At 39.7% G+C, this 25,834-nt stretch overlaps 1 protein-coding gene across 3 annotated transcripts in view; it reads right to left on the bottom strand.

Moving 5' to 3' along the window:
• LOC122412188 (zwei Ig domain protein zig-8-like) overlaps positions 1–25,834 on the bottom strand; it is an 87,364-nt gene that overhangs the window by 43,370 nt on the left and 18,160 nt on the right. For 2 of the 3 annotated variants that reach the window (XM_043421566.1, XM_043421567.1), the window contains one exon: positions 3,011–3,312. In XM_043421566.1, the coding sequence (XP_043277501.1) occupies positions 3,011–3,173 (163 nt within the window). In that variant the 5' untranslated portion in view covers positions 3,174–3,312. Of the gene's footprint in view, positions 1–3,010; positions 3,313–25,834 lie in introns of those variants that run through there. The other variant, XM_043421572.1, reaches the window with a different exon arrangement.

The raw sequence follows: 25,834 nt of genomic DNA, 5'->3' as shown, positions 1-25,834 counted from the left end.
TACTATTTTCGACATTCGTTGCGATGTCGAGAGAAAATTAGCGTTAATCTGGTCGAGAAATTATTCTGATATTCCAGAAAATTCAAATTGCGTCAGTCGTTTTTGTTCCGTTACCAGGTGTAGCGCCGTTCACTACAGCTTCGAAAAACCTCGACTCCATCCAGTTGACTATAAGGAAATCGGTGGAATTTTGAAGGGTTGGATTTTATGAGGGAAGATTTTTGTCACCGGAGAGTAAATGCATTATGACATTTTTCAGAGTTCGCCAAGATCTTATATCCCCAGGAGCGTCGATGACCAGAAAACACTGTTTATTTAATCCCTCCGACGTCGCATTGAAGAGAAAAGTGAATTTTCCGGACCCGAGACACTCGGTTCGCTCACAAAGTTGTTCGAGGTAATGGAGCTTCGTTACTACGTTTATTTAAGGTTATATGTTCAACCGTAATAATATGCAGAGAGTCGACGTTGGGAAAGCAAAGTAAAGCTCGTTGCCAAACCATTTGTAAACTGCTTTCTAGCAATGTACGAACGATAAGCGTCCTTGCATTTTGTAGTTCTCTCCAGTAATTGAAGATTGAAGTAGTACTTCCACGTACATCTGTTCACTTCTGCCATAGTCGTTTCAAAGTGTTCATATTAGATGTCTTGTAAAATTAATAGATCCGCGAGAACTCGATTTCCCTGTTTTTCACTTTCACATCAGTTATGCAACAATAATTGTCTCTCGAAAGTATTTCGAATCTTGCATCACGCAATGAAAAATCTTTACTAAAATGTTGGTTCAATAAATTCCAGAAAGATAGCACTCAGTGCATTTAGCCCTTTCAATAACTGCATGTCGGAAGGTGCACGATTACGTTCCTTTGACTTTCATCGAGCACAACGCACGAGGAATTTCACTCCACCTTGTCGGACTTTTCTTTGGAGCCTGCTAATTTGATGCAGATTCGTTTTTTTAAACGAGACTTTTTTCATCGAATCATTTTTTTGTGGAATTGAACCTGATGGTAAAGATCAAAGATCTAAGAATAAGACCTCACAATGGAAAAAAAAAATCAATTAGCAGGGATGAGTGAAACAGTCGGCCAAGGTGGTGTATGGGAAGCCTCGTATTATTTATACTATAATGACAATCACGTAAAAAATCACGGGAATACGTGGACCGATGAAAAATTGGAAGTGTAGTAACGCGGTGCCAGAGTCAAGTAGAGATTGAGCTACCAGGCCTCGCTGACAGTCACGAAATTGCTTTCACGAAACTGTCAATTTAGATTTTACTGTCAGGCTCTGGTATATCCTCTCGAACGACCTCGTAAAGCATTTGTGTCTAGTCACTATGTCGACTTCAGATATGTACTACATACATATAAATATACCTACATCCAGCTGGATAAAAGATTAAAAAAAAAATGTGTTTGTGGATGAGAAATGCGTTCCGAGCTTTTTTGCTCTCGCCGAAATTTACAATCACCGAACTATGTCTCTTTCAGGGATTGTACAGCATTTCGTGGTGACTGGCGAGCCGAACATTGGTGATTTTCAAATCTCGTGAATTTGACCAATCCCTGACCCAATAAAAATACTCACACTTTCGTGCTTTCATAATCCTTTTCAATGTTCATTCACCTGTATATATAGATTTTTCACTTTTTTAATCCAATGATTTTTCGTTCGGTCACTGGAATGCGGCTAATGAAACTTTTGCGACTTTCTGGAAGTATCTCATCTGCGGAATGGGGTAAAACGGACCCGCCCCCCCCCCCCCCCCCCCCAATCATCGAACAGATAATATTTAGTGTAAAATATTAGAGTACGTTTCTCACGGAAAAAATTATTAATATCTTTCCTTGTTGAAAAAATAAAAAGAATAGAATAGAGTATTGAAGTGAAAAGAAAATTTCAATAAAAAAAAAAAAACATTTTTCTGATTGAATATTAAATTTTCGCAGGCACGTCCTCAATCGAATGACGAAATTTTGCAATTTTCCAATGGGGAAAAAAAACATTCATCAAAATTCTTGGGCGAGGGGGCGGTCTTCCGCTATGATCCGCTGTTCCCTTCTGTCCCACTCAATAGATCCACACAGGGTACTATCAAAACGAACACATCGAGCAAATACATTTTTTGTATAAATACAGATTGGTAATGAAAATCATAATAATATTACTATGAGAAATTGGTGTTACGATCTCGGCTGAATGGAAGTTTCTTACCGTAGATTTAGCGGCTTATATGCGATTGCACCTGTTGCCATATACCGGCTGAACGCGAGTTGCAGTGAATGAGGTCACCAAAGTCAACGGGATTGGGATTGGGACAGAAACGCGACACCGCAAAGATACTCCCCTTTTTCTACTGCCTTACCTCGGTGTTGACATTCAGTCGTTTATTCTGGATGGTCTGTAGGTGTTCTCGAGTTTTCATGTACCCACACGACGTGACCTATTTTGATCGTTATACCACCAATCTCCAATCGTATATTGATCGAATCAAGAGAATTTGGGAAAAGTGTACCTATTCGTAACTCATTCCGGATCGCCTAGTGTTTAATTACGTTTCTAATTTAGCTTTAAATTCTCGTACCATTCGATTAAGATCTGCCTCTCAATTTATGGATTTGCAGACGATTTGTAGCAAATTTAATTTGCTGTTTTTTCACTTTTGTACCAGTGTTTGGTTTCATCCAATGAGAGCAAATCGTTTTTGACGTAAACAAGCAAATTTGGTAATTGAGTATATCATAGAGATATTTGCAATATTATGTTGAAGCGCATCACTACGCTGCCATACGAGACTTGATTTTAATAATAATAATAATGACAATAAGTTAAGAAGTAAATTTGAAGACGGTTATTTCGTCGAGAAGCTGCTTGACTCAATGCGGTGATCAATAATCATGTAAACAATATTTAATAATTTTTGTTTAGAATGAAAAAAAAACTTTACCGAGGGAAGCGAGATCGTGAAATTAATTATACGTATACTGCAAGAGCTGTAGAAACTTACCCTGTATACGGGATGAGCTTACAATTGTTCGGTGATCACCCCCAATTTGCTCGTAATTTCTGAAGCTCGAGTTATCGCGGGAACGCTGGTAATTGGCGATGACGAACGTTGTCGTCACGAGCATGAGGAACAGCCTCGACCCCCAAGCCGCTCCCGACGACATCCTCCTCCGGCATTCGCATTCCCCGAGGATTTATGCACGTCAAACTTCCTGGTGACTCGAGTACTCGTTATTTCTAACTCCAAGTTTCACCACTCTGCGGGAACCTCCCACTTCAAGCGGTGGGTTTACCTCGCTCGAGCTGAAATTATCGGTGTAAAGAAAAGATATACTTTTAATCTTCACTCATTCAGGCACTTATGAAGACATTTTTATGACGATATTTAAATTTTCAATTTTTCAAATCGATTTTCCGATGCCTCCCAAATGGGAAAATGAAAAGAATTCCGTACGTTCTATTTCGAAGACCAATCTTGATAAGCCTTTGAGACATCACAGTTTCACTGCACTTCCATCGAAAACTGATGACGAAACAAAATCAAAATTGATTCCCTCCATTTTGCTATCCCCATTTTAAAATAAAATAAACAAAGCAGCATTTTGTTTCGGAAAAACTCAATGAACAAACGCCCTGTGCGATCAAGTCAATTAAAAGCAACTATAGCAGAAAAAAATTCTCGTTAAGTTGACAAGGGACGTGTTTTCGAGGTGTCGAAATGCTCTACTCGCAGGAGCATGCTCTCATGAAATAAGCTTAACAAGCTGTGAAAAAAAAAGTAGAAGAGCGCTGGGATGATCTCCTCTCCTGCACAAAGTTTTAATGAATTGATAAGTGCGGGGGGTCTCGTTAATTACACCGCCAACTTGAGTTACAGAAGTAACTCACTCTCAGGATAGAGTTACAACTCTGTGTCTTCCATCAACTTGGGACTCTCTCGGGCAACGAGATAAATAGGCTTTCGTTAAAGAAACTTGAAGAATCTTCCATAGTTAGCGGTCCAGAGCGGACGGTGAGTCTTCTGGTAGATGAGCTTAAGAAACGTAAAATACCAAAAATTAACAGAGACAACAAATAAATAGAAACTTTTGACTCGGATTATTATCCTCCGCCCCGTTTAATCGGTTATCTGGAATGAGAATATAGGGTTCATGCTTGTTTTATGTTAGACGAATAAATTACTCGCTTTGAACCTTTGTTTTTCTTAAAAAAATTCCTTTTTAGCCAACTCTATTAAGTATCTCTGAAATTTTTCGTACCAGGGTTTTTGTTTGAAAAAAGTACGTATAATCATCCCTGAATTGAATCCAAACAAACTATGGTATTTATATTGATTGAAGATTTATTCTGTTTGTTTTTTCGTTTTCATATTTATTTCGGTTTTTGCTTGATTAATAACGATATCAGCTCCGCATTTCAACTTCATAGACAATTTACGGCGGTTTTATTCAATCAAAATAATCAAAAGAAATATTTTCAGTTTTGTGTATAAACTTCAATGAATATATTTCATAGTAACATAGACTTGTTTAATGAAATTCCGTGTCAATATTAAGTTGATCTGTTCGCGAAACTGCACGCAATATAAAAACTTTTCATTTCAATTTTCATATTGAGAAAATACGTACAATATACTAAAAGAAGCCAAAGTATGGAGCGCGAATGATTTCCCGAAGAATATGTGAATACAAAATGGTTTCGCAAAATAAAAAGTTTCCACGAATTATACGTGCCGTAGTGCAAGATCAATAGCAATAAAATATTTTAAACTCCCTAAAGGCCGATACAGCTGATCGTAATGTTTTATTATGCGTTATTTGTGTATATACATATGCATTCCTTCAAAAAGGTATATACGTTGCTCTCTTACAGATCGTTGCATATATTATGAATGCTTTGCGGTCCATTAGGCCATTAAAAAAGACGAGGTTGGTGGCATCAAGAGCCTGGTATATTTTTAAATAAATCAACGGTTAATTATCCGCGGGAGCAGCACGTCCTCAAACGCACATCTGACAGTATATGCGCAATTCATGAGAATCCATACCGCGCACCTATGGATAACCACCCGTGACAGAGGCAGATCTCGTTCTCCCTTTCCGAGCCTATTAGCAAGTAATTTATTTGGTAACAAATAAAATGAACCAAATTATATATTGTACTAGATTTGGCGAATAAACGAGGTTTGACGATGAAAAGATTTCTTCGAAAAAAGAAAATAAAACAGAGAAAACATTCGAGGTAGTTATCACCGATGGAATGTATTTAATGTGAAATGAAAGAGGTACAAACGCTTGTAATCGTAAGTGGAAATCATGGAAAAGCAATAAACTGTATTTCGAGTTGGATTTTTTTATTGTTATTCCACCTTTGCGCGTGCATTCGATCACAAAATTTGTGGATATTTTTGCAACTATATTTGAGTGATTAGGATGAGAAAAGCTCGGGTGATATTAGCGAGAACTCTATCGTCTCGCAATGATAGAACGGTATGTAGAGAAATCTAAAATCCCTGGCGACTCTCTCAAACATCGGAGTTTCTGTATATGCATGTATTTCACAGCATCTTACTGGTGCGTATGACGCCTGCTGACGCAGGGCCTCGAGGTGCAATCCGTCTTTGTTGAGAAATTCCCGAAACCTTTGAAGCCGGAAGTCGTGATTTCAAGGGATCCAATGTTGAGAGAGACCCGAAACACGCAAAGCTCGCAATGTTCTCTGTTATTTATGTACGAGGCTTCGAGCTACATTTTCATTATGTATATCACGTGCGAGGTCTCATTTCTTTCTCATGCCCCTAAATTTTCAAGTTTCCTCCCCCCTCACCCCCGTACGATCGTATAAAAAATATGAATTGCTGATATTCACAGGGCTTGGTTCTGGCTCTCCTGCGGAGCAACGAACGACTCCCCTAATGCATTTGCTTTATTTATATGTTCTTGTTGGAATGTATATACAGCAGCCGAGGCTTCGATGCGGATACGATACGTTTGTTCAAGTTGTGTTTATTTCATTTGTGCATGCTTGGACTCCAATGGGGAAAACGATCCATGGACTGGTGCAAGGATCCTGCATATAACTCTATAATCTCACGAGCACATGTGGCTCTCGTTCCACGAAATTTCATCTGGTCTGCGGTTGCCCAAGTTTTTGTCTTTTCAGGCTCTTATTAAGGGCTCATCCGAGACCTCGTTTGAGGTGTGCAAGTACTGAGGTGGTCATTTTGTGGCAACGTGCATGTGAGCAGGTGGCTCACCAGAAATTTTATCCATCTCCAGTTTCAAATCTTATTCTATTCAAATCTTGCGAGCCCTATATTATTCCTTCTCTACGGTTCTTTCAAACGTTTACTTACATAAATCATTGGAATTATTTGTTGATTAATGCATGAATCTAATGAATGTTCGCGGTATTCTTTCTTTAAAGTATCAGAGAAGGTATGTCCTGGTACTCGAGCTCAAAACTATTCATGGTGCACCAGCTCAATGCACATGCACGATAAAACTTGAAATCATCGTTTCAGAGCGTTTTCATGAGCATTTATTCTTAACAAAGACATGTGAGTTTTCCATATTGGTCGATATTCATCGATGAATATAGGGATTCTCAGGATTGCATCGATGCCAATAATTCCCTTTGTGGATTATGCTAACTGAGAAATAAAAGTGTTATTCATTCTCAGCCGGTCTTCACGAAAATTGGCCGATAGGATTCTGGTAGGTATAAGCGTTCTCACTTCGTGAATTGTTTTTGTGATCGCTCTCTCGTAATACAACCAAAATTGAGCAAAAGCTAGGCCAGTATTTAAATCAAACGAGACCCTGTTCACGCAGTTATGATGAGAATACAATTGCGCTCTACGAACAACCGGTAAATGTGGCGATTCACACGATCCACAATAAACGTAAAAGGGTTCGTTATGAAAATATGACAACTACAGAAACTCGAGGAAGGAAGTCAATGTTGTTACATGATGTGTGGCTTCGGAGCAACGCACATGAGAGATATCACTTTGTCGAAACGCTACAAAATACACGAAATAGAATGAGAAACAAAAGTTATGCGCTGAAACGGAAGGGATTCGACGAGCGAACTCGGTATCATCTGCTATAAATATAGAGTTGAATAAACAACGAGCCACTCGAGTCTTTTGTGGAGTCATAAATCAGCAGATTGGAACTGCTGCATGTATTGTTTTCCTCTTTTTTTTTTTTCATTACGTGCCATCGAGAAGTCTAAAAATTCCTTTTTACTGCAAAAACTTGAGTTACGGGGTGGAACAAATCCTTGCTGCTTATAGTCTTATTTGCTTATTCGAAAACAAATAAAATGCACTCTCCGTCAGGAAGGATTTATGGAAACCTGGCAGTACGTTTTATGATACCATTTTTGCCCTTGCGAAGAAACGCTCGAGCTTTATTCCAAATGCATCTTCGGATTTGCAATAGGAAAAGATTGTACCAATTCCTTAAGGGCTCAACTGAGAGCTTCGGCTTCTCCAACGAGTATTAGCTAATCCAGCCAAAAACTTACACTTCATTAGGGATATTCCCAATCAAAGCGATCCAAAAGCCTCTTATAGCTGAGCAATTCAATCTTCTGCCGCAATCTTCGCATTTCTCTCATCGAAGTAGTTCTATCTGATAAGCACATTGAACCAATATGTGTATCGAGCTTCACGAGCAGATATGAATCTACATACTCCGAAACAGATCCTCTTACACCTGCCAAAACCATGCTTCGAATAGAACGAAAAAAACAGCCTCTCAGTGCCATCGAAAACGTTCACTGAAAAGATTATGGCAAGGCGCCAAGCGTAAAATTGAAACTTGTGGCGCCTCCAGCGGTACAGGTCATCGCATAAGCGTTTCGTAATTCTCAGCTCTTTCCACTTGTGGTCTTCTTTTTTCCTCATTTTACAAAAATTTTCGACATACCTTGTTTAATTGTTGCAACCACAATTGCATTTATACTTCGATCGTTACCCATGTAACCGCATTCTTTTCAATGGGTTGTATTGGCTGGATGAGTAACCCCGATATGCGGCATGTTTGTGTTAGAGAGCGAGCGATATTCTTCGGCAAAGTACCTAGCTTGAAACTGACTTCGAATAGAGGTTTGAACGTTTACGCATAAAAAAGTTTAAATCGCGACTATGGCGGGATTATCAGAGAGAGAGAGAGAGAGAGAGAGAGAGAGAGAGAGAGAGAGTTAGCATCGAGTAACGTCTCTTACCCGTTGCTAATTCCACATAATTGCCACCCCAAAGCCAAACCCTTGCTCATCTTCCCTCCCGCGCAGTTCATTAACTAACTGCATTTCCAATTTCAGTGGCTTAACTGGATTACACATCGGACAAATGTTGTTACAACCTCTACATATCCAAGAGACATACGCCCTGACATTTTGTCCAGTGCGCTCTTTGAATAGGTCCATTCCGAGAATGAGACTGTGGAAACCCATGCTCGAAGCTTCTCGTATTGAATGTGCGTCGCTCAAACAGAATTTAAATTGAAAAAAAATCAAAATTATGGAAAACGATGAAAAAAGACTTGATATTTGTGGTCTCAATTATTTTCAAGCATTTGTCGGTGTGAGCGAATATTCGTGACGTTCCAAGAGTGCAGAGTTCGATCAATATTTCATATTCCTCAATACTAATATATTTTATATAAATGGAAGCTCAACAGGTATTGGAAGTTTGAGCAGTTGCTTCGTGTTTCATCGGCATCTTGAAGCAGGGTGATTGATGATTAAGGACGGAGTTCTTAATCTTCAATCAGTCTTCTGCCGATTGATGGAACAATAGTTGTGACTCTCAACAGGGTTTCATGCGTGCGTGCGTGAGTGCGTGCGTACATGTGTATCTATGTGCGTATACGTGAAGAAGAAACAATCATTTCACCATTATGTCACACACAAATATGCAGTTTTGAAGTGAGTTTATCTCATTAGTAATAAGATAATGTAGTAATAAAACTAAACGCATATAGGATGGGTGGTTACATATCTAGATAAAAACGTCGAACAGGGTATTGGATTTACAGAGCGTCCGGTTTAAATTGATTACCAAAATACCTTTCTGATCCGCCGCGGCGATATTTTTTGTACCGTTCATTCATATGTGCTATCGTGTTGCGCAGTGGCGATGCTGGGTAAAAAAAATCACTTGGTTTGACAATTCACAGAGGATTATAATCAGTCAAGATCGAACCGAGCAATCCAAGGGATTTAAGAAATTTCTTTAAAAAAATACTTTTTCAGGAAAAATGTTGATTCGCAACGCGGTTTCGAGTACTCTGTGATTCTTTGTGATAAATAACACTATTACACTCCCCCATGCGCAGATTATAGAATCTCCACTTACCAATTCATACATAAAGCGGTCCCTCGCGCCCAGCGATTCTACAAGCCCTCTATTCCAGACACGCACACACCGTAATCAAAATTTGTGTCTTTTTATTATTCGTCGTTGTTTCTTGTTAGCAAGAAAACATAATGTTGTACTTGTAGTAGTATACCGAATGGAGTGCAAAAATGTAACTTCGTTGAATTAATTTTACTGAGGAATTCAATGTTCGCGTCGTACGAAGAATTCCATTAAATATTTATTTCTCACCTTTGGCTCTGACATTGGAAATAAAATTGAGGTACGATAAAATGAGGCAGTGAGCTCGAACATGTAATTCATATCCTCAAGACGAAACTGCATTGGATTGTTGAAAAATGCATAAAAAGTAAGAAAATTAAGAAAATGAGCGCCGGTTGTCTGACTGAAATCAGTTCTTTTTAGTATTTCAGCCATGATTGTGAGCTCTCGGTATTTTTATCTCGCGTTCCTCTACCCCTCCCATATTCAAATAAGATAGCAATGAGAAACTAGATCTACGGGTCTTGATGTTATCAGTGGAAAGTTTTTAGTGTTGTAAATATTGGGCAGCATGGAAATTTTCTCAAGATTACGGTAGCGAGGTACGTACAACAGGGAGGTAGTTGCGAGGAGAGAGGTGTAAGAGGCGAGCTTTTGCGAAGCTTTTGCGGGATGCTGTTGCTAGGATGTTTGGTCTCGCTTCGTTGAAAGGCTTTCACCAGACTTTCGCTCCAAACTATAACGAAAAGTTTTTCGCGACGATGCTCTCGCTCATCGTGTCGAGACTTTCTTGTCTGACGGCGTTTGCAAAACGGCCTAGATGTTTTCCCAAGCTCATTTACCTTTCGCAACGTGCATTCAAATGTAGAACATACGTTTAGATATATTCAAGCGTACTATGCTCCACAAGGATGCTCCATACGGTTTATCTATTCCTTCGCTAATTAATCTTTACAGCTTATTCGTTACCAAGTTGCACGAAGAACTCATTCACTGATATTTTTATCTTTAGAAGATATGAAAGATCAAATTTGATATAGAACTCAAAGTTTAGAAGAATATACGTTTTTTTAGTACTATTGAATAATCGGTTGCACTGTGATTCCGCTAGTTTTCGATTTTGAAACATGAAATTATTTTCACATCTTTCAAATGAATCATCCTTTATATGATAATTATTGAACGCTCATTTGCTTTCTATAGCTCTATAAACTTAACATTAAGGCTTTTTCTTAGTTTTCTATGGAACATCGCTATATGTGAAGTTGGCGCTTCCCTCGAAGATAGTAGCATTGCTCATTGCACAATCGTGTTCAATTTGGCATCTAGAGGTAAAAGGTTCTACACAATGATCTGTGACGGAGTAGCTTCATACATTTACGTTAAAACTTCACTTACAAGAAAGTTTGTTTGACCAAATCGTCTTAAAATACACAAATGGCACCTCGCTTGTCGCGTGAATGTCATTCTTTGAAAATCTTCAACTTTGAGAGCGAACGTAAACTGATTCTGTGGAGAGTTGCAATGAGTTTTAAGGGAGCAAGAAATGCATCTTAATCCTGAAATACAATGCCGGAACCAGGTTAGGGGAGCGTTGGTCCTGCGGCGTTAATTTAATGCACGCGGTTCAAGTCTTGAAAAGAGGAGAATACTTGAAGTTTGCAACGACTTCAAAAGGCGGACTTTGGTGGAATTCTTCTTCTTAGGAACAATTTTGGACTGGGAATTATGCTGGTTTTAGGTTAAAAGAGAAGGAGGTGTGGGTGGGGGTGGGCGTAGTAAGAGAAGGGGAGACACGGTGGCTGACGACGTTAGACGCTGCTAAAGAGTTGTATGCTTCTCCTTGTTGTACAATACTGAGACCCCGTAGATGGAATGTCACGTTCACGGTTTTTGCATTGCAAATCCTGTAACTTTATTACTTGGATACAATATACCGTGAGCGGCGCCTAAGCGCTTGGTAAAGAGAAGGAAAACTAGGAGAAGGCGAACAAGGGCGATCACGACAACGGGTCCACGTATATGTATGTACATCAACAAGCCAACCTCGTACACATCGGTAGTTGAAGGTGAGAAACACAACAGCCCCTTCACCGTACAATCCCTATACAAGTTCAACATCTTAGGACGTCCATTACTTAAGAACACATCGCATATGTTTGGGGTGTCTCTAAAGTCGGGGTGAAAGTTCTGAAAATGGTGTTCTATTCATGGCAGAACATCTAAATTGCCATCTAAAATTGGCAGTATATAAAATTTATCAACTAAGCTAAATAGCTAATCAGTCAGTCATAATTTCCGAATAGCAAATCAATCATGGGACCTCAAGGCGAATAAACCTTGATTCTGTGAAACCTTATCTAATAAACCCATAGTTAACTTGTTTTAAAGTATTGAGCTGGAATTCAACTCATTTATTGGCAATACATTTTTTCTTGAGGCATCGTCCTGAATAACTTTGGTGATACCATAATATTCCAGACAATATCTTTTACAATATGCTAAGATTAATCATACTATTCAATATCTAAAATATTATTCCAAGTATCTTGATTTTACAACATGAGCTGTGGTCTGATCCAAGATATTTTTGCAAAAATTACCGATGCCACATATTATGGTAATGGAGCATGATTTAAAGAATCTGCATGAGAGTGGCGTGATCCACAAAAGGTATTTCAAAACTATCCGGGAAAAAACTAGTCGGAATATCCTCAACGCAGGGGAAAGGACAAGAGCTTCCTTACCATCGCTGGCCCTTGTGCAAAGCTTTGTAAGAGATCCTATGAAAATTCTTCGACAATGAAGAGAAAACGGAACAGGGGAGAGAGAGAAGAGAGAGGAAAAAAGGAAAAAAAGCATGAAATGAAAGGGGAAAGTGAAATAAAGAGAGAAAAATGAAATAAAATGAGTAGAATAACCCGAGAAAGAGAGAGAGAGAGAAAGAAAGTGGAGGGGAATATAAAAGAAAGCGGAAGAAGGAGGCAGAGAAGGTGAAACCATGGACTGGCCACATGAGAGGTCTGCAAATTTTTCATGACTGAGAGGACACGACCGCGTGCAAGTGGTAGAGATGAAGGGTTTGCGGGACGGCTTAGAGCGCAGCTTCGGGACAAAAGCCCGCGAAGGGATGTGGTGGAGCAGGCCAGGAGGGAAGCTCGGAATTGGCGAGAGAAGGATATACGATGGGCTAATACGGAGTATTCGCTCGTATACACGCCTCTGCATAAGTTCAGTTGCATAAAAAGCAGCGTAAAAAGTCTCTCAGCTCCGAGCAAGCGAGAAGGTGAACCAGATTCTTTTTCGTTCCAGATTGCAGTGCTCCGTGGCATTACACACTGTTGATTCGTAAGCTCGATAGGATTTAGTCATTCTAGTTTTCTACGTTTTATGTCCTTTTTTGCAGCATCATATGCGGCACATTCTCGGGGGAATAGAAAAAGATTCGAAGCATATAGCACGATCCTTCAAGCTTCTTATTGTCAAGGATCACAAACGATCACATTTTGCTCGCATCGGATTTGCAGTCACAATAACTATATTATTAGCATTTGTATTATAAATGATTTAAATGGTCATTGAGCGACCAACGTTGTACGTTCTTTAACCTTTAGAGGACCGGGATTTGAGAGTTGAAATCGCCCTTGAAAAGTGCTCAAATTAGTGTCTGATATCACGTATCAACTATATACAAAGTTCATATCGCAGGGCGAGCCGATATATCGGCTTTCCGATGCTCTAGAGGTTAATCACGTGGTGAACGATCATCGCGTCCATCCAATCATCATACTCATGTTATCCAGTCATAGCAGTATAAATGAAGCCTGAGAAAAATGTCAGGTGATGCAAAGTGATAAGGGTGAACGACTGACTATACTTCGGAGAATCAAGTAAATTAGTCGACAAAGGAGTCTGATCGTTTTCGTAGTTGAACTAGCATCCTCCGTATATAAGTCACTGCAACCCGGGAGCAAGAATTTCTCTTTCTTTCTCTCTCTCTCTCTCTCTCTCTCTGGCTCTAAAAGAGAGAGAATAGAGGAAAGGAGATAGAAAGAGCAAGGGAGCGAAACAGGGAAGAACGATAGGGTAGAGGTATAAACTTCTCGGAAATTTCGTCGACAAACCGGAAGCAGAAACGTGGTAGAGTCCCAAGTTCGATCTTGTCTTTAGTAATTCTCCTTCGCTGTCGGCAAGCAGCGTTGTCATTCGCTAAGACGGAAATATAACCAAAGGTTAGATGGAGCGTTGTACCTTTGTCCGAAGGGATGAGAGACTCTGTTCTTGCGATACGAGAACATATCCCGGATACCCGTGCTTACTGACTCCTTCACTTTGCACCCTCGCTACCCAGTTCCCTCCTGTAACCTTCTTCACCATTCTCTTCGGTATTATCCTTCTATGCAGACTCTACCCTTGCCTCTTGCTTTCCTATTGAGTTTCAACTATGCAAACAAAACCGCACCAACGGACTTCGGAGACTGATGGTGAATACCTCATGGAAAGGAAACCCAATGACTCGAAGGTAATGAACGAAGGCAACGCGAGAATTCCTCTTTCGGTCTTCGTGTCTTCCTCTCTCCTTTTTCAAATGTCCCATGAACGCATGCACTCTCCTACTCTGACTCACCGCCAAATTGATAATAACCTTGTTCGATTTATGGGGGAGGAATCTGTTCAATGAAATCTTTTATCCGGAATTTTTTTGAAAATACCTAAAATTTTTGAATAAAAATAAGGAGCGATAGGCAAAAGTAAAGGTTTTCTGGGGCTTAAATGGCACTCACGTAACATAAAGCTTTGCCTTTCCAATGTCTATTTCGCTTAAAAATTTCACGTCTCGACGATGAATTATTAATACGTGTCGTAAGATGTATAAACTGAGATTTAATAGTTTTTCCGGATTACAACCGTACCTGGGCAATATATGGGCATAAAAAATTGGAATCACCAACCTTGATGGTTCTCATTCTCGTTTATCTGCATACGCGCGCGTGCGTGTGTGCACTTCTTGGTGTAATGCCAGAAATGTGGGGGGGGGGGGGGGGGGCGTGCGTTGCATAACTAAGTTTATATACCCACTAACGCTGCACCTAAGTCAGTGGATGGGAGCTTATAGCCATACATATTGTATGGAAGGTGCATACGACGTGCTCGTCGATCCAAAGGAAAAAGTCCCTTCCTATAAAAACCATATAAACGATTGCTTTTCCCTTCGTAACATCGTATCTCGTAGATGATACGTTTCCCTTGAGATTTTGTATATACTATATGATTACAGGCCAAACCGGAAGTCGCTAATAAAATTTGCAGCGTAGTTTTAAAAAAACGTTGAGAAAAGATAGATTCTTCGGCATTTCTCTATGCGACGTACTACGGTCCGACTGCGGACTGCCACTTGGTCCACAAATCATCATTGACCGAACTTCTGGAACATTCTTGCTATACGAGTATAAACGCAAGCTTTCCTCGTCACTATATATACGGAAGCGCAGCAACGCGAGCAACGTCTAAGGTATGCATGAAAATGAAGAAAATGTACCTCGGGGATAGGAATTGTACGACTATACTCAGCCATAATCTGTAATGGATGCACGATATACCGATGGGTTTAACGTTCATACGCGATGAAACTTTCAACAGAAAAGGAGGACGAAGCGCAATCGAATCAATATCAGTCCGTGCTTTCCGTGCTGTCCGGAAGATTTCATTTTCCGACACTGAAGAAGTGTCGAAAATATTTAAGTTCTAGTAATTTGCAAGCGAATTTTGAATTGCCGAATGGTAATCGGTTGAAAGCCCAGAAAGGAAATGACGCTTTTTTTCGTTTTTCATTAGTTTCACAAACGCGCTTCTCACATTCAAGGCAGTTTCAATTTTTTTCAGCCGCATGTCAGTTGGTTTTGCAGTAATTGGATCTAGATGAAGAAGACTTCGTGCGCCAGATATCAATTAAGGAATATAGACACCGTTTTGGGCGATCTCTCGTGGAGATACTCGCGTGTATCCCGACGAATCGCTACTCCTTGTTATTGCAACTACGAGAGGTTCTATTAAATGCTCGTTCCTCCGACGAATGGGAGACGGTTCATGGAATGAGGGAGCAGCGGACGCTCCGATGGAGAAATGTTCATCACGTATTTCTCACTTGCATCGCTAGAACGACGATGGAGAATTGAACGTCGACTGCCATATTCTAAATAGAGAGAAGGGAATACCAGCGTGTTTGCATGGCTGGTACGTTCGAAGCTTATTCTCATTTTCACAGACGAGCAAAGCGTTTAATTATAATTGCATGGGACTATTAGTCGTCTCTGGAAAGCGCGAAACAAAAATATCCTTTATTTACCCACTCATTGTGTGTATGGAATAGCTCCCGAGACAAAAATACTAATGACAGGAGGAATACGAGATGTTTATGAACGTGACGAGTGTTTGTCATGCAAGCCTGGAGATGCTCAACAACTCTTGCCAAACTAATTTTTTTATTTTCATCTGTCTTCGTGATTGAGTTTGATTTTTTTTTGTTCATTTACCTCCTGCTGAGGGTCGCGCATTAGTTGTGAGAGCGTGTAGCAGGTATTCCGTGTTTGAAGAGTGTACGTATGTGGATAGCACATTGAAGGAATAGGTTATTGAACGGGCATAAAAATGTTCTCCAACGGAATTACCTCCCGAGGGGTATTCGAGGTATCAGGAAATTCATATTGATAAAAGCTAGGCAAGATACTCGTGACATGAATAATTCGATTAAGATCATCCGAGGAGAATATCTGGAGCGTCTAGAAAAGAAGCCCCGCGGATATAGAACAATGAAGTGAAGTGGAACAAAAGAAAACGAGGCGGTAAATACAGCCGTGGAGCATTGTAGGAGTCGAGGAGAGCACGGCGGTGGTTGCGGCAGAGGGGTGGGGGTCGATGATGAGATTTAGCGAGAGTTAAACAGGGTTTGGCCAAACACGCCCAGAACCAACAAAGTCTAACATCACGAATCCTCAGATACGTGTTAAAGGAATCTGAGAGCTAAATACCGTGTAGTTTTGGTTATGCTGTTCGGGGAAGAAGTAGAAGATTTGAAAAAAATGGGCACGAGGGAATGGGAGAACAGGAAGAACAAGTTGCGGTTGGGAAAATAAGTTCTGTTCCGCCAGTATAATGACTGCGGACCTAAAGACTTAGTTGAGGAAACAAATCCACGCGCGCGCACACACAATCGGACAAGTATATAAATGAGAACTTAGCGCGGTATAGCCGGCACCAGCGGAGATACTTGGAAAACGGGCCTGAAAGGGCAAGACTACTGCGGAGTAAACCTTATGTCGGACGGTTTGGAAAGCTCCGCATATTAGGAATGCGACTGACTCTGGCTTGCTTGATAGGCGAAGTTGAGGGAAAGAGGAAAATCGAGCATGGGATAGCTGCCATTGAGTGTATGAGATACATATATATATATTTTCGTACATAATTCACGTGATGAAAAGTCTCTCCGAGATTGGATAACGGGTGAGAAACAGCGCCCCACCATGGACAGACGTTGGAAGTCAGTGAATGAGCAAGACCGCAAGGGTTAGAAGAGGAAAGCAACTAGCCAAGAGAGACTGTGTACGTTAGAGGTCGTCCGTTGCGCCGTTAGACGTTCTTCGGAAAGAGAGAACGAGGAGTGCGAGGGAAGTGTTACGGCTGCCAGGAAACGTGAAACGTTTCTAGCTCAGTCCGAGATCCGGGCTAGCCATAGATTCATTCTTGCTTCATCTCATTGCTACTGTTACTACCACTGATCCACCGTGGTCGTTGCGGCAAGCGGCAACACCGCTCAAGCACAACTGAAAAGTCTCATTAGTCAAAGCCTCATTTACAATGAAATATTCCGTCACACTTGAGGGTGTGTAGTTCTAGTTAATGACACGAGCTCTTTCAAGGAATAATTATTTCGAAAGCTCGAGATACATGTTTTAGGTGGGCTCGTCGATTTCCATTGACAACTTTATTCAATAATGAACAACTTAATTCAGTATTTCTTCAAAATAGCAAATTACAAACTTGATCGTTCTGAGGAGATCGACATTGAACTATTTCGTCAGCTACTCTTTATTCACCCAGATTACTATAGATTTTCAAGTTTTTTTTTCTTCTCGCAACTAGTTCGTGAACCTGCGGAGAAGGGCTCTAGGCGGATATTCCATCTCAAGCATAGACCATTCTCAAGGGAAAAGTCGATGAACGGAAAAATCCTAATACCACATGACTCTAGTGACCTGTGAGATATGCTCGTTGCAATATTTTTCACTGTCCTCCAAAGTCGGCAAAGCTAAGGATTTCTTCATCTCTCTTATCTCATGTTTTACCTATTTAAACTGCAATTATTTTAATAATTCACTAGACCCAGGTGTCTCTTCGATATTTCAAATGTCACACGCTTCAGAGTACTTCATCGCTTTTCGCGTACGCAAAAATATTTGTTCCATGAACTTCACCATCCATCAACATGATCCATATTTCTAGTGGGATGAACCAAAAAAATACTATGAATTAATAAAAATCGATAATCAAAAAAATTATAGGGGAGACCCGGGGCAAAACGGGATACCTAAGGAAATATTGAATTTTTCAGAAGTTTGGGAAGCTCTGTCTATTTTTTACTCCCAAAAACTCAGAAATGTACTGGAATTTTGTTCAATTTTCAAAAAAAAAAATCCAAGGCAAAACGGAGTACCCCTCAAAAACTCATGAAATTTTTCTTACTATGATTTTAATTCAATGCACCTTGGGTGTATTTTACACCCATAACCGAGGGCTTCCGACCTACCGCTGTAAGCGTTGAAAGCGCTCTCAGCGCTTACAGCGCTCAAACGTAAGTCGAGCGCACGCTGTGAGCGCTCTCAGCACTTACGTACGTCGAACGAACCCTCTGTAATTCAATTCAAAATTAATTATATGAATAATAATGACGATTGCCAATGTTTATTTTGTAAAAATTTGTATTCTTTGTCCACTGAATCATGGCTTCAGTGCCAAAATTGTGCAGAGTGGGCACATGATTCATGTGCAGGTGTAACCACACATGATGGTCCGCAAACATATATCTGCGATTACTGTCGTAGACAGCAATCTGCGATGCAGTAATCGCAGATTTACAAATACTTTTTGTATATCTGCAAAAAAGTTTTCATTTTAAAAGTGATGTAAAAAAAAGAGAATTTGAAAAAAACGAATTTAAAAAAAAAAAATCAAAATCCAAAAAAAATAAGATATTTTGGAAAAAATATGTTTTATGTTCTTTTCGGACTATAGGATAAAAATTTAAAAAAAAAAAAAAAACAAAAAAATTTGTCTCATTTCTCGAGTATCCCGTTTTGCCCCGATCTCCCCTATATCAAAATTAAAAAATGTATTAATAAAAAAACATTCCAATAAAAGAACAACCATAAGTCGTGAAAATTTACAAGCCAGTTTCATCATATTCAATTGACCATTTCGAGTAGTTCGTAAATAGCGACGATGAAATTGCTGAAAGAAATGCATCATTCCAACTTATATACGAGACAATGTACAATGTATGGGAGCGGAAGAAGGGAAAGAGTAAAAAAGTAAACTTGCATTGGGTTCGTCAAGGAAAAACCCCATTCCAGCCAATACAAATAGATGATGTCGTGAACTAGGGGAACATGGGGCAAATTGAACACACGGGGCAAAACAAACACCGTGTTCGTTTTGCCCCGTGATCGCGAAATCCGGGGCAAAACGAACACGACTCGAAGCGAAAAGTTTAATATTAAAATTTCCTGTTTTTTTTTTCTTTTCGAAACCACAATGAGCACAGGGCAGAGGCAAAATTTTCTGAACTACGAAAAATTCTTTAATTCTTGAATTCCCTTATTTTTTAAATGAAATGATGAACAATGTAAGAAACAAAGAAAATTGAATTCATTGGAATTGTTTTCTACAGAAATCGCAATGATACAATTCATCCGTCTCCGGATGAAATATAATCCACGGTGAAAAAAATTGAATTCATCCCAACGTCTTTATTGCGAAAAAACTAATTTTTTGATTTTTCATGCCTCCCAGAGGCTGAGTTCGTTTTGCCCCACATTTTTTTTTTACGAGATTCGAGAAAGAGGGAACGGGAAAACTGATTTAGAACATAAACATAGTTGAATCATGATTTATATATTGGTGCAGTGAATTTGGAGTTAATTTTTTTCATGTTATAAGAAATTGGTGAAAAAATCCGCGACTTTAACCCATTTATTCGTCTCGGACATGAAATAAATGGGCCCGAGGAGGTCCCATTTCTTTTCTCACATAGCAGAGCTCGTCTTACGCGCGGACGCCGTCGCTTCCAACGCGTTGATTGTGAAAAATGCAATTTTCGGATTTTTTATGCCTCTCTGAGGCTGAGCTCGTTTTGCCCCACAAATCGTTTTTCACGAAATCCGACCTACAGGGAACGGGAATCTGTTTCAAAACCTAAAGATAGTTGAAATATCGTTTATACCCTGGCGCAGTGAACTCCAAGTTAATGTTTCACATGTCACCAAAAAATGGGTTTAGAAGCGATCTGCGACTTAACCCCATTTTTTCCTCTCGTGCATCCAATAAATGGGCTCGAGGGGGTCCTATTTCTTTTCTCGTATGCCAGAGCTTGCATTACATCCGGGAGCAGTCATTTCCAACGGCTGTATTGCGAGAAATATATTTTTATAATTTTTTTTGCTTCGCAGAGGCCGAGTTCGTTTTGCCCCGAAATTTTTTCTTTTCGAAATTTGAAAAATTAGCGATGGTAGTCAGTTTTGGGACTCAAATACAAGTGAAAGACCGTGTGCTCATTAATGAATTTGTCTTAGTTTCTTAAAAGTTCAATTTGCCCCATGTTCCCCTATATAGTCCGTTGCTTCGTCCACTAAAACAAAAAGTGAAGAAGTCGCCGATGGAAAAAAAGTGGAGGAAAAAGAATGCCTGATACATTGCATTTGCCGGAGCTGAGATTGGATCGAACAAATTAGATGACTGATATAGACAAAGGCTGATTGCGAACTTACACCGTTGTTTTATAGTTGTTTTTTTCGTTACCATTTGCCTACTTGCACATGAATTTTCATACAAATTTCTGGTATGTACAATCTTACTTGTTGATTTCCCGATGACCAGGAAGTTCTGCTCCCGATTTCTTCAACGACACATCAACAAAAATTCCGCAGCCATCATAACAGTGCTCCTGAATTTCATTCGTGAACGGATGATCGGCGACCATAGGATTTGAGGGAATTTGTTCCTATATCAATGAATTATAAGTCGTGAAAACGAATTAATAAAATTATAGCCAGAAGATTACTCCTGTACCGGTAGTTAATATCTGTGATTGGGTTAGCCGGTACTTCGACAGCTAGCTATACCATGATTTTTGATGGAACGGCGAATGCACGTCAAACGTAACGCTTACACATGGATATATGCGGATATGTATAGTGCGTAAACGACGGGTTATCAACTCCGTCGCTCGATATTCTAAGCTGTAATCGAACATGTTTACGCTGATACAAGTTGGCTACCGAGAACATTCACAGAGTAGTCGGGAAATCGGGATTAAGCTGCAAAAAATGGCACCAGAAGTGTGTAGAAAACGTTTTTTACTTTTTGTTTAGCTTCTATCTACTAAAATGCCAATTAATTTGCTAGCGCGTTGTAGCGGGTTTGGCATCGTTTTTTTATACCTGAAAATGCAGTGACCACGCGCTGTTTCTACGTCATTAAAATTCTGCCAAAGTTGGCAGATTCCGACAATAAAGTAACATTTTCTTAAGAAAATCATAATTTTCCTAGCCATCTAATTATAGCATGATTTTAGGGGCACTTTTTGTGCAAATCGTAGTGACGTAGTTTGATGATGGCCAGTGCTCGAAGTTTATTCATCCTCGACCTCTACGGTATGGAACGTCATTCTCACGAAGTGTACGTATCGGACGTCCGGGCGAGTCGATCGTCGTGCAATCAACCAGAGAATTTAATTCATTGCTCGTCATACATATAGCTCTTCGAATGTTCAATCTATCTGGCCTATCCCATAACCCAATAAGGATTTTGAATATTAATCTCTGAGAGCGGCACACGATGCGACCATACGTTCAACCCAACAAGACTTTGGCTCGATCTATGGTAATTCCAGCGATCAATCTGTCTGATCGTTCAACGCATACCTGACTCCTGATGGTGCCAAGGGATTAACGCACAAATCGATTCTTCCCATAAGAAAACTTGTGTCTTATACAAATTTAAATCTTTTCGTAAATTAAATAACTAAAAGTCACCTAAATTTTAATTATTTTCCATTGTGAGTTGAATATTCGAGAAATTCATAGTGGATGGATCCGTACTGAAGTGACTGCTGAATAAAGGATCAAGTACTACGTTTAAGAAAAATTTTAAATGCAGCATCATTCGAAGGTAGTCGAGCAATGTTGTTTCAAGCAGGATCCTCTTAGAATTAAGAGAAAATTTTAAAAATTCCAATTCCATTGTCGAGGAAGCTTTTGTGTGAATTTAGAGTTCCCAGAGATATGCCATAAGCAAAATGATATACGAGTACAGATGGAAAGCTGGTACGTAAAATAAATTCATAAGTGCAGTAGCGTTAGTAATTTGCGAATTGTTATATTTATTTGATAGCAACAAGAAAATGAAAAAAAAGTTTATACGACGAGCCCAGTTTTATTTTACGTAACAGCGTGTAACATGCTCAGAACCGTGTCTGAAAATGGAGTTGCAGCACAATTCGCAAAGGCTTTTATAATACGTACGCTAGAGCACACACAACACATATACGCAACAAAATGGGAGGTGTAATTAAAGAAGTTTGCCAGAATGGCGAGCAGGTTTATTCATTATCGTCAACAACTCACTCGCTTTGTACCCACCAGGCTCTCTCACTCGCTATCTCTATAGATATTTTTTCGTTTGCTTCTATTTTTCTCTGCGTACCTTTTCTTTCACTGACCAGTCGTGGAATATTGGCTAGATTGGCAATAGAACAATGACCTCTGCATTAGCACCTGGTACACGGAAGCTCGTCGAGCTTGAATCCCCTTTCCGCGTGCCGGCGCGCGCCCACACACACACATACAAAGACCAGTGAAGGTGGTCACTATATAAACTGTGCAAAGCTAACAAATCCAGAGAACAAGGGCGCCCAATGGGTGGTAAGCTTGACGCTTGCTGGAACGAATAAACGATCAACAAGAACGAGGGCATGAGCTTTCATCATTCGGTACCTGCAAGTATTGCTAAACGCACACACGCGCGCGAGCACACGAATTTATAAACATGTGGCGTCCAATACCTGAACATAGGTTGCGCCTATAGTATATATAATTTATTGGCATTATATTTGGTGCATGAGATCAGTAAAATCGTTCAATTGATTTTCATTTCAAACACGCACTCTCGATGAATTTTCTATGATCATTTGACCCGACTTTTTGTTCATTACAATATTCCACGTCGATAAACCGTTAGATTTTCGATCACTTTTGCGAGCGTCACAAAATATATTGGCAATTCGTTATGGAGAATCCGGCATATTCTCGTGTCGAACAATACAAGCTGGTTGTGTCACTGCAAGTGTCACGTGACACGAAGCAGAAACTTTGTGCCTCAGGGAAGAAAGACGGGAGGAGGGGATGTGCACCAAAAATGGCTCAACATCGTTACATCGAAGTTGAAACCGCCTACAGCTTGACTGCTCCAACGATACATCATCCTCGCTTGTCTTTCGTCATTTCTAACCGACGACATCCGTTTCACCCCTGAGAGAAGATGGTGTAATCGTACCTTTGTGTGTCAAGTAATACTTAATCATTACTTTGCTCATAGGGAATATATTCGTACGACAGACCTAGCTTTTCGTTGTTATAAAAAAGAAACTAATTGAGAAATGTTCATGGCGAATAAAATGTTGATGAGATTTCTTCCGTGGAAATTGCATTGAAAATCATGGTACACGAGAAATTTTTCAATACGCACTTTCAAGCACAACATGGAAACAAATCAGTTCTGATAAAAGACAGAAAATAATGAACGATAACAGAACGAAAGCGAATGAATTTACGTGTTTGTCGGTCACATTATGTCCGAAATGGCAGAATTGAAAATGTAGATGGCAGACAAGAAAAATAAACCGCAAAATGCCTGGAAATGACAAAAATGTCATGTAGCGTGACACACTGATAATGAAGTTCGGTTGTTGGAGCTTTGAGCATTTTGTCAACGTTCGGAAAAAAATGCACATTTGGTGCTGGAAATATAAATGCATGCATTATCATAAAATCCAACGCGTCCACGAATAATGGATAACAAATAAACGAAAAGTCATGCATATCCATCGTCGACTGATTTGCGGTAGAGCGGATCCAATGCTGAAAGTTAGCAATGAAGCACAAAAGCTCAATTCCGTATTTACTTAGAGGAGAGGTTTTGATAAGAGCACATGTACAAAGCTTGCAGCGTTTCATGCATACGAAGAGAGTTTCAATCTGGTTTTTTGTTCCCTTGAAATAGCACACCGTATATCAGAAGGTAGACAAGAGAGATAAATCCAACGAGAGTCGTGTAAACCTTAGCTGTCACTGGTAATTCCTATCGGTCTTTTTCGGGAGGCAAAACAACGTTCATTGTCAGAAATAAAACGCCGAATGTATTTATAATGAGAATGGAGTCGAGGCAATCGCATGGCAAGGGATTATCAAACGAAAATACAAGTCGTTACGTCATCTCTGATGTGTAACAGTGGAAGATCATTTTTGTCAGAGGGGAAAGCCGAAAGGGCATAAAAATGTTCTGTTTTAGCATCATCGCAGAGAACCCCCCTCGATGGAACATTAGACTGAAAACTGTACGTATCAGCCGTAAAAAAAGATAAAAATATTCTAAGCCCTCGAATTTCAACGGTTGTGTATGTGTTTTCACAGTACGTCAAATGAAAACGCACATCGTTCAAACCCTCCCTGGCGACCGAGGGTGGTGATGCAAAACGTCAAAGAGTCTTTCACAATTTTGCTGCACTCCCTGCTCATACCTCCCATCCATCGCCAATGCCACACCTATACATTGTTCTAATGTTCCTCAGCATTACTCCCGACGTCCAACGAGTTCTTTGAACTTACATTTGAACCTCTCGAAACCAGCCCTATCAATTCAAGAATTCTGCGAAATCTTTTCAAAATACTTTGCATTTTTTGTTTTACCAAGTCAGTGCTCTGGCAGAATTTCGAACAGCTTTGTAGCGACGGAAATTTTCCGGTTAGTTTTTTTTTTATAAATCTCCAGCTTCATATACTTCAAACTCTTTTCAGTCAAATATTTCTGAAATTATTTGATTGAATTTTTTGTTTTATTTCGTCATCATTCCCCAATACAACGTTCAGTTTTTTTCTTTTTATGTTTTCGTTATTTTATTATTTTTTTTTGCAATATGATCTGGCTTCATGGATAAGAAGTCGATAGAAATACCGTCCGGTTGTGATTGTAGATGGGCCAAAATCTCCTGTCTGATTTTCCCGCAATAGTGAGTGCTTGTAATGTTGGGGTTTGCTGACCAAAATTTAGGTCGACTTGTGCGATATCTGCTTGATGAAAATGCATCCCTCCTTCGTATCATTCCGCGATGATGCTCGCTCATAAACTACAGTAGGATACTCGGTAAAAAAAGACAAACAAGCCACTTTTTGAATTTTCACATTCCGTTCGACTGCTTCGTATTTCAATTACAAAAGTTTTTTTCGTCATTGACATTCTCTGGCTAATTTACGGATGTTTAATTCCAAATCGATGAGAGAGCCATTTTTTCAACACGGTTGATTATCGTACATTCAGAATCTGCTTCAAAGCTGCCACAGCACATTAAATTTCATGTCATATTTATCTATACTTTTCAAACATGGCACAAAATGATACTGTTAATCCGGCTAAACTTGTTTCATCGGGACTATCCACTTATGGCAGATCATACTGTAGCACGAACTTCGAAATTATTGTTCTCTACTAGGGGACACGAGATGCGTATAGTGAGAAAAAAATTCAAGACAAAAAACACAATGACGTCTGCATATGATGCTCTCCGCAGTACTCAACATGATGGAGCCTTATTTTTCTCATTGTCGGTGAAGAACATTCGTGAATGGAGATCAAACACACTCTTGGGGGTCATTCTGAAACAATAATACTATGCAGCCATCGGTACTTAGATTTAGAAAAAAAAAACATTTAAATTCTGTTGTATATTTTTTTCCTTTCTCTCATTTTTGGATTGTGATCGTGATCTCGGATGGGTTTTCACGAGTCCATTTTATCGCCACTCTATTTCGAAACATTACCGTTCGCAAGGGATCGATGCACGATGACTCGTGCATGGCTGAAGAGTCACGTAACCATGCAGTATTGGCTTTGCGTGCTCAATAACTCTGA

Source organism: Venturia canescens, chromosome 6, assembly GCF_019457755.1.
Source record: "Venturia canescens isolate UGA chromosome 6, ASM1945775v1, whole genome shotgun sequence".
NCBI lineage: Eukaryota > Metazoa > Arthropoda > Insecta > Hymenoptera > Ichneumonidae > Venturia > Venturia canescens.
Note: the sequence above shows the minus strand (reverse complement) of the source record. Positions and strands in the feature narration are given on the sequence as shown.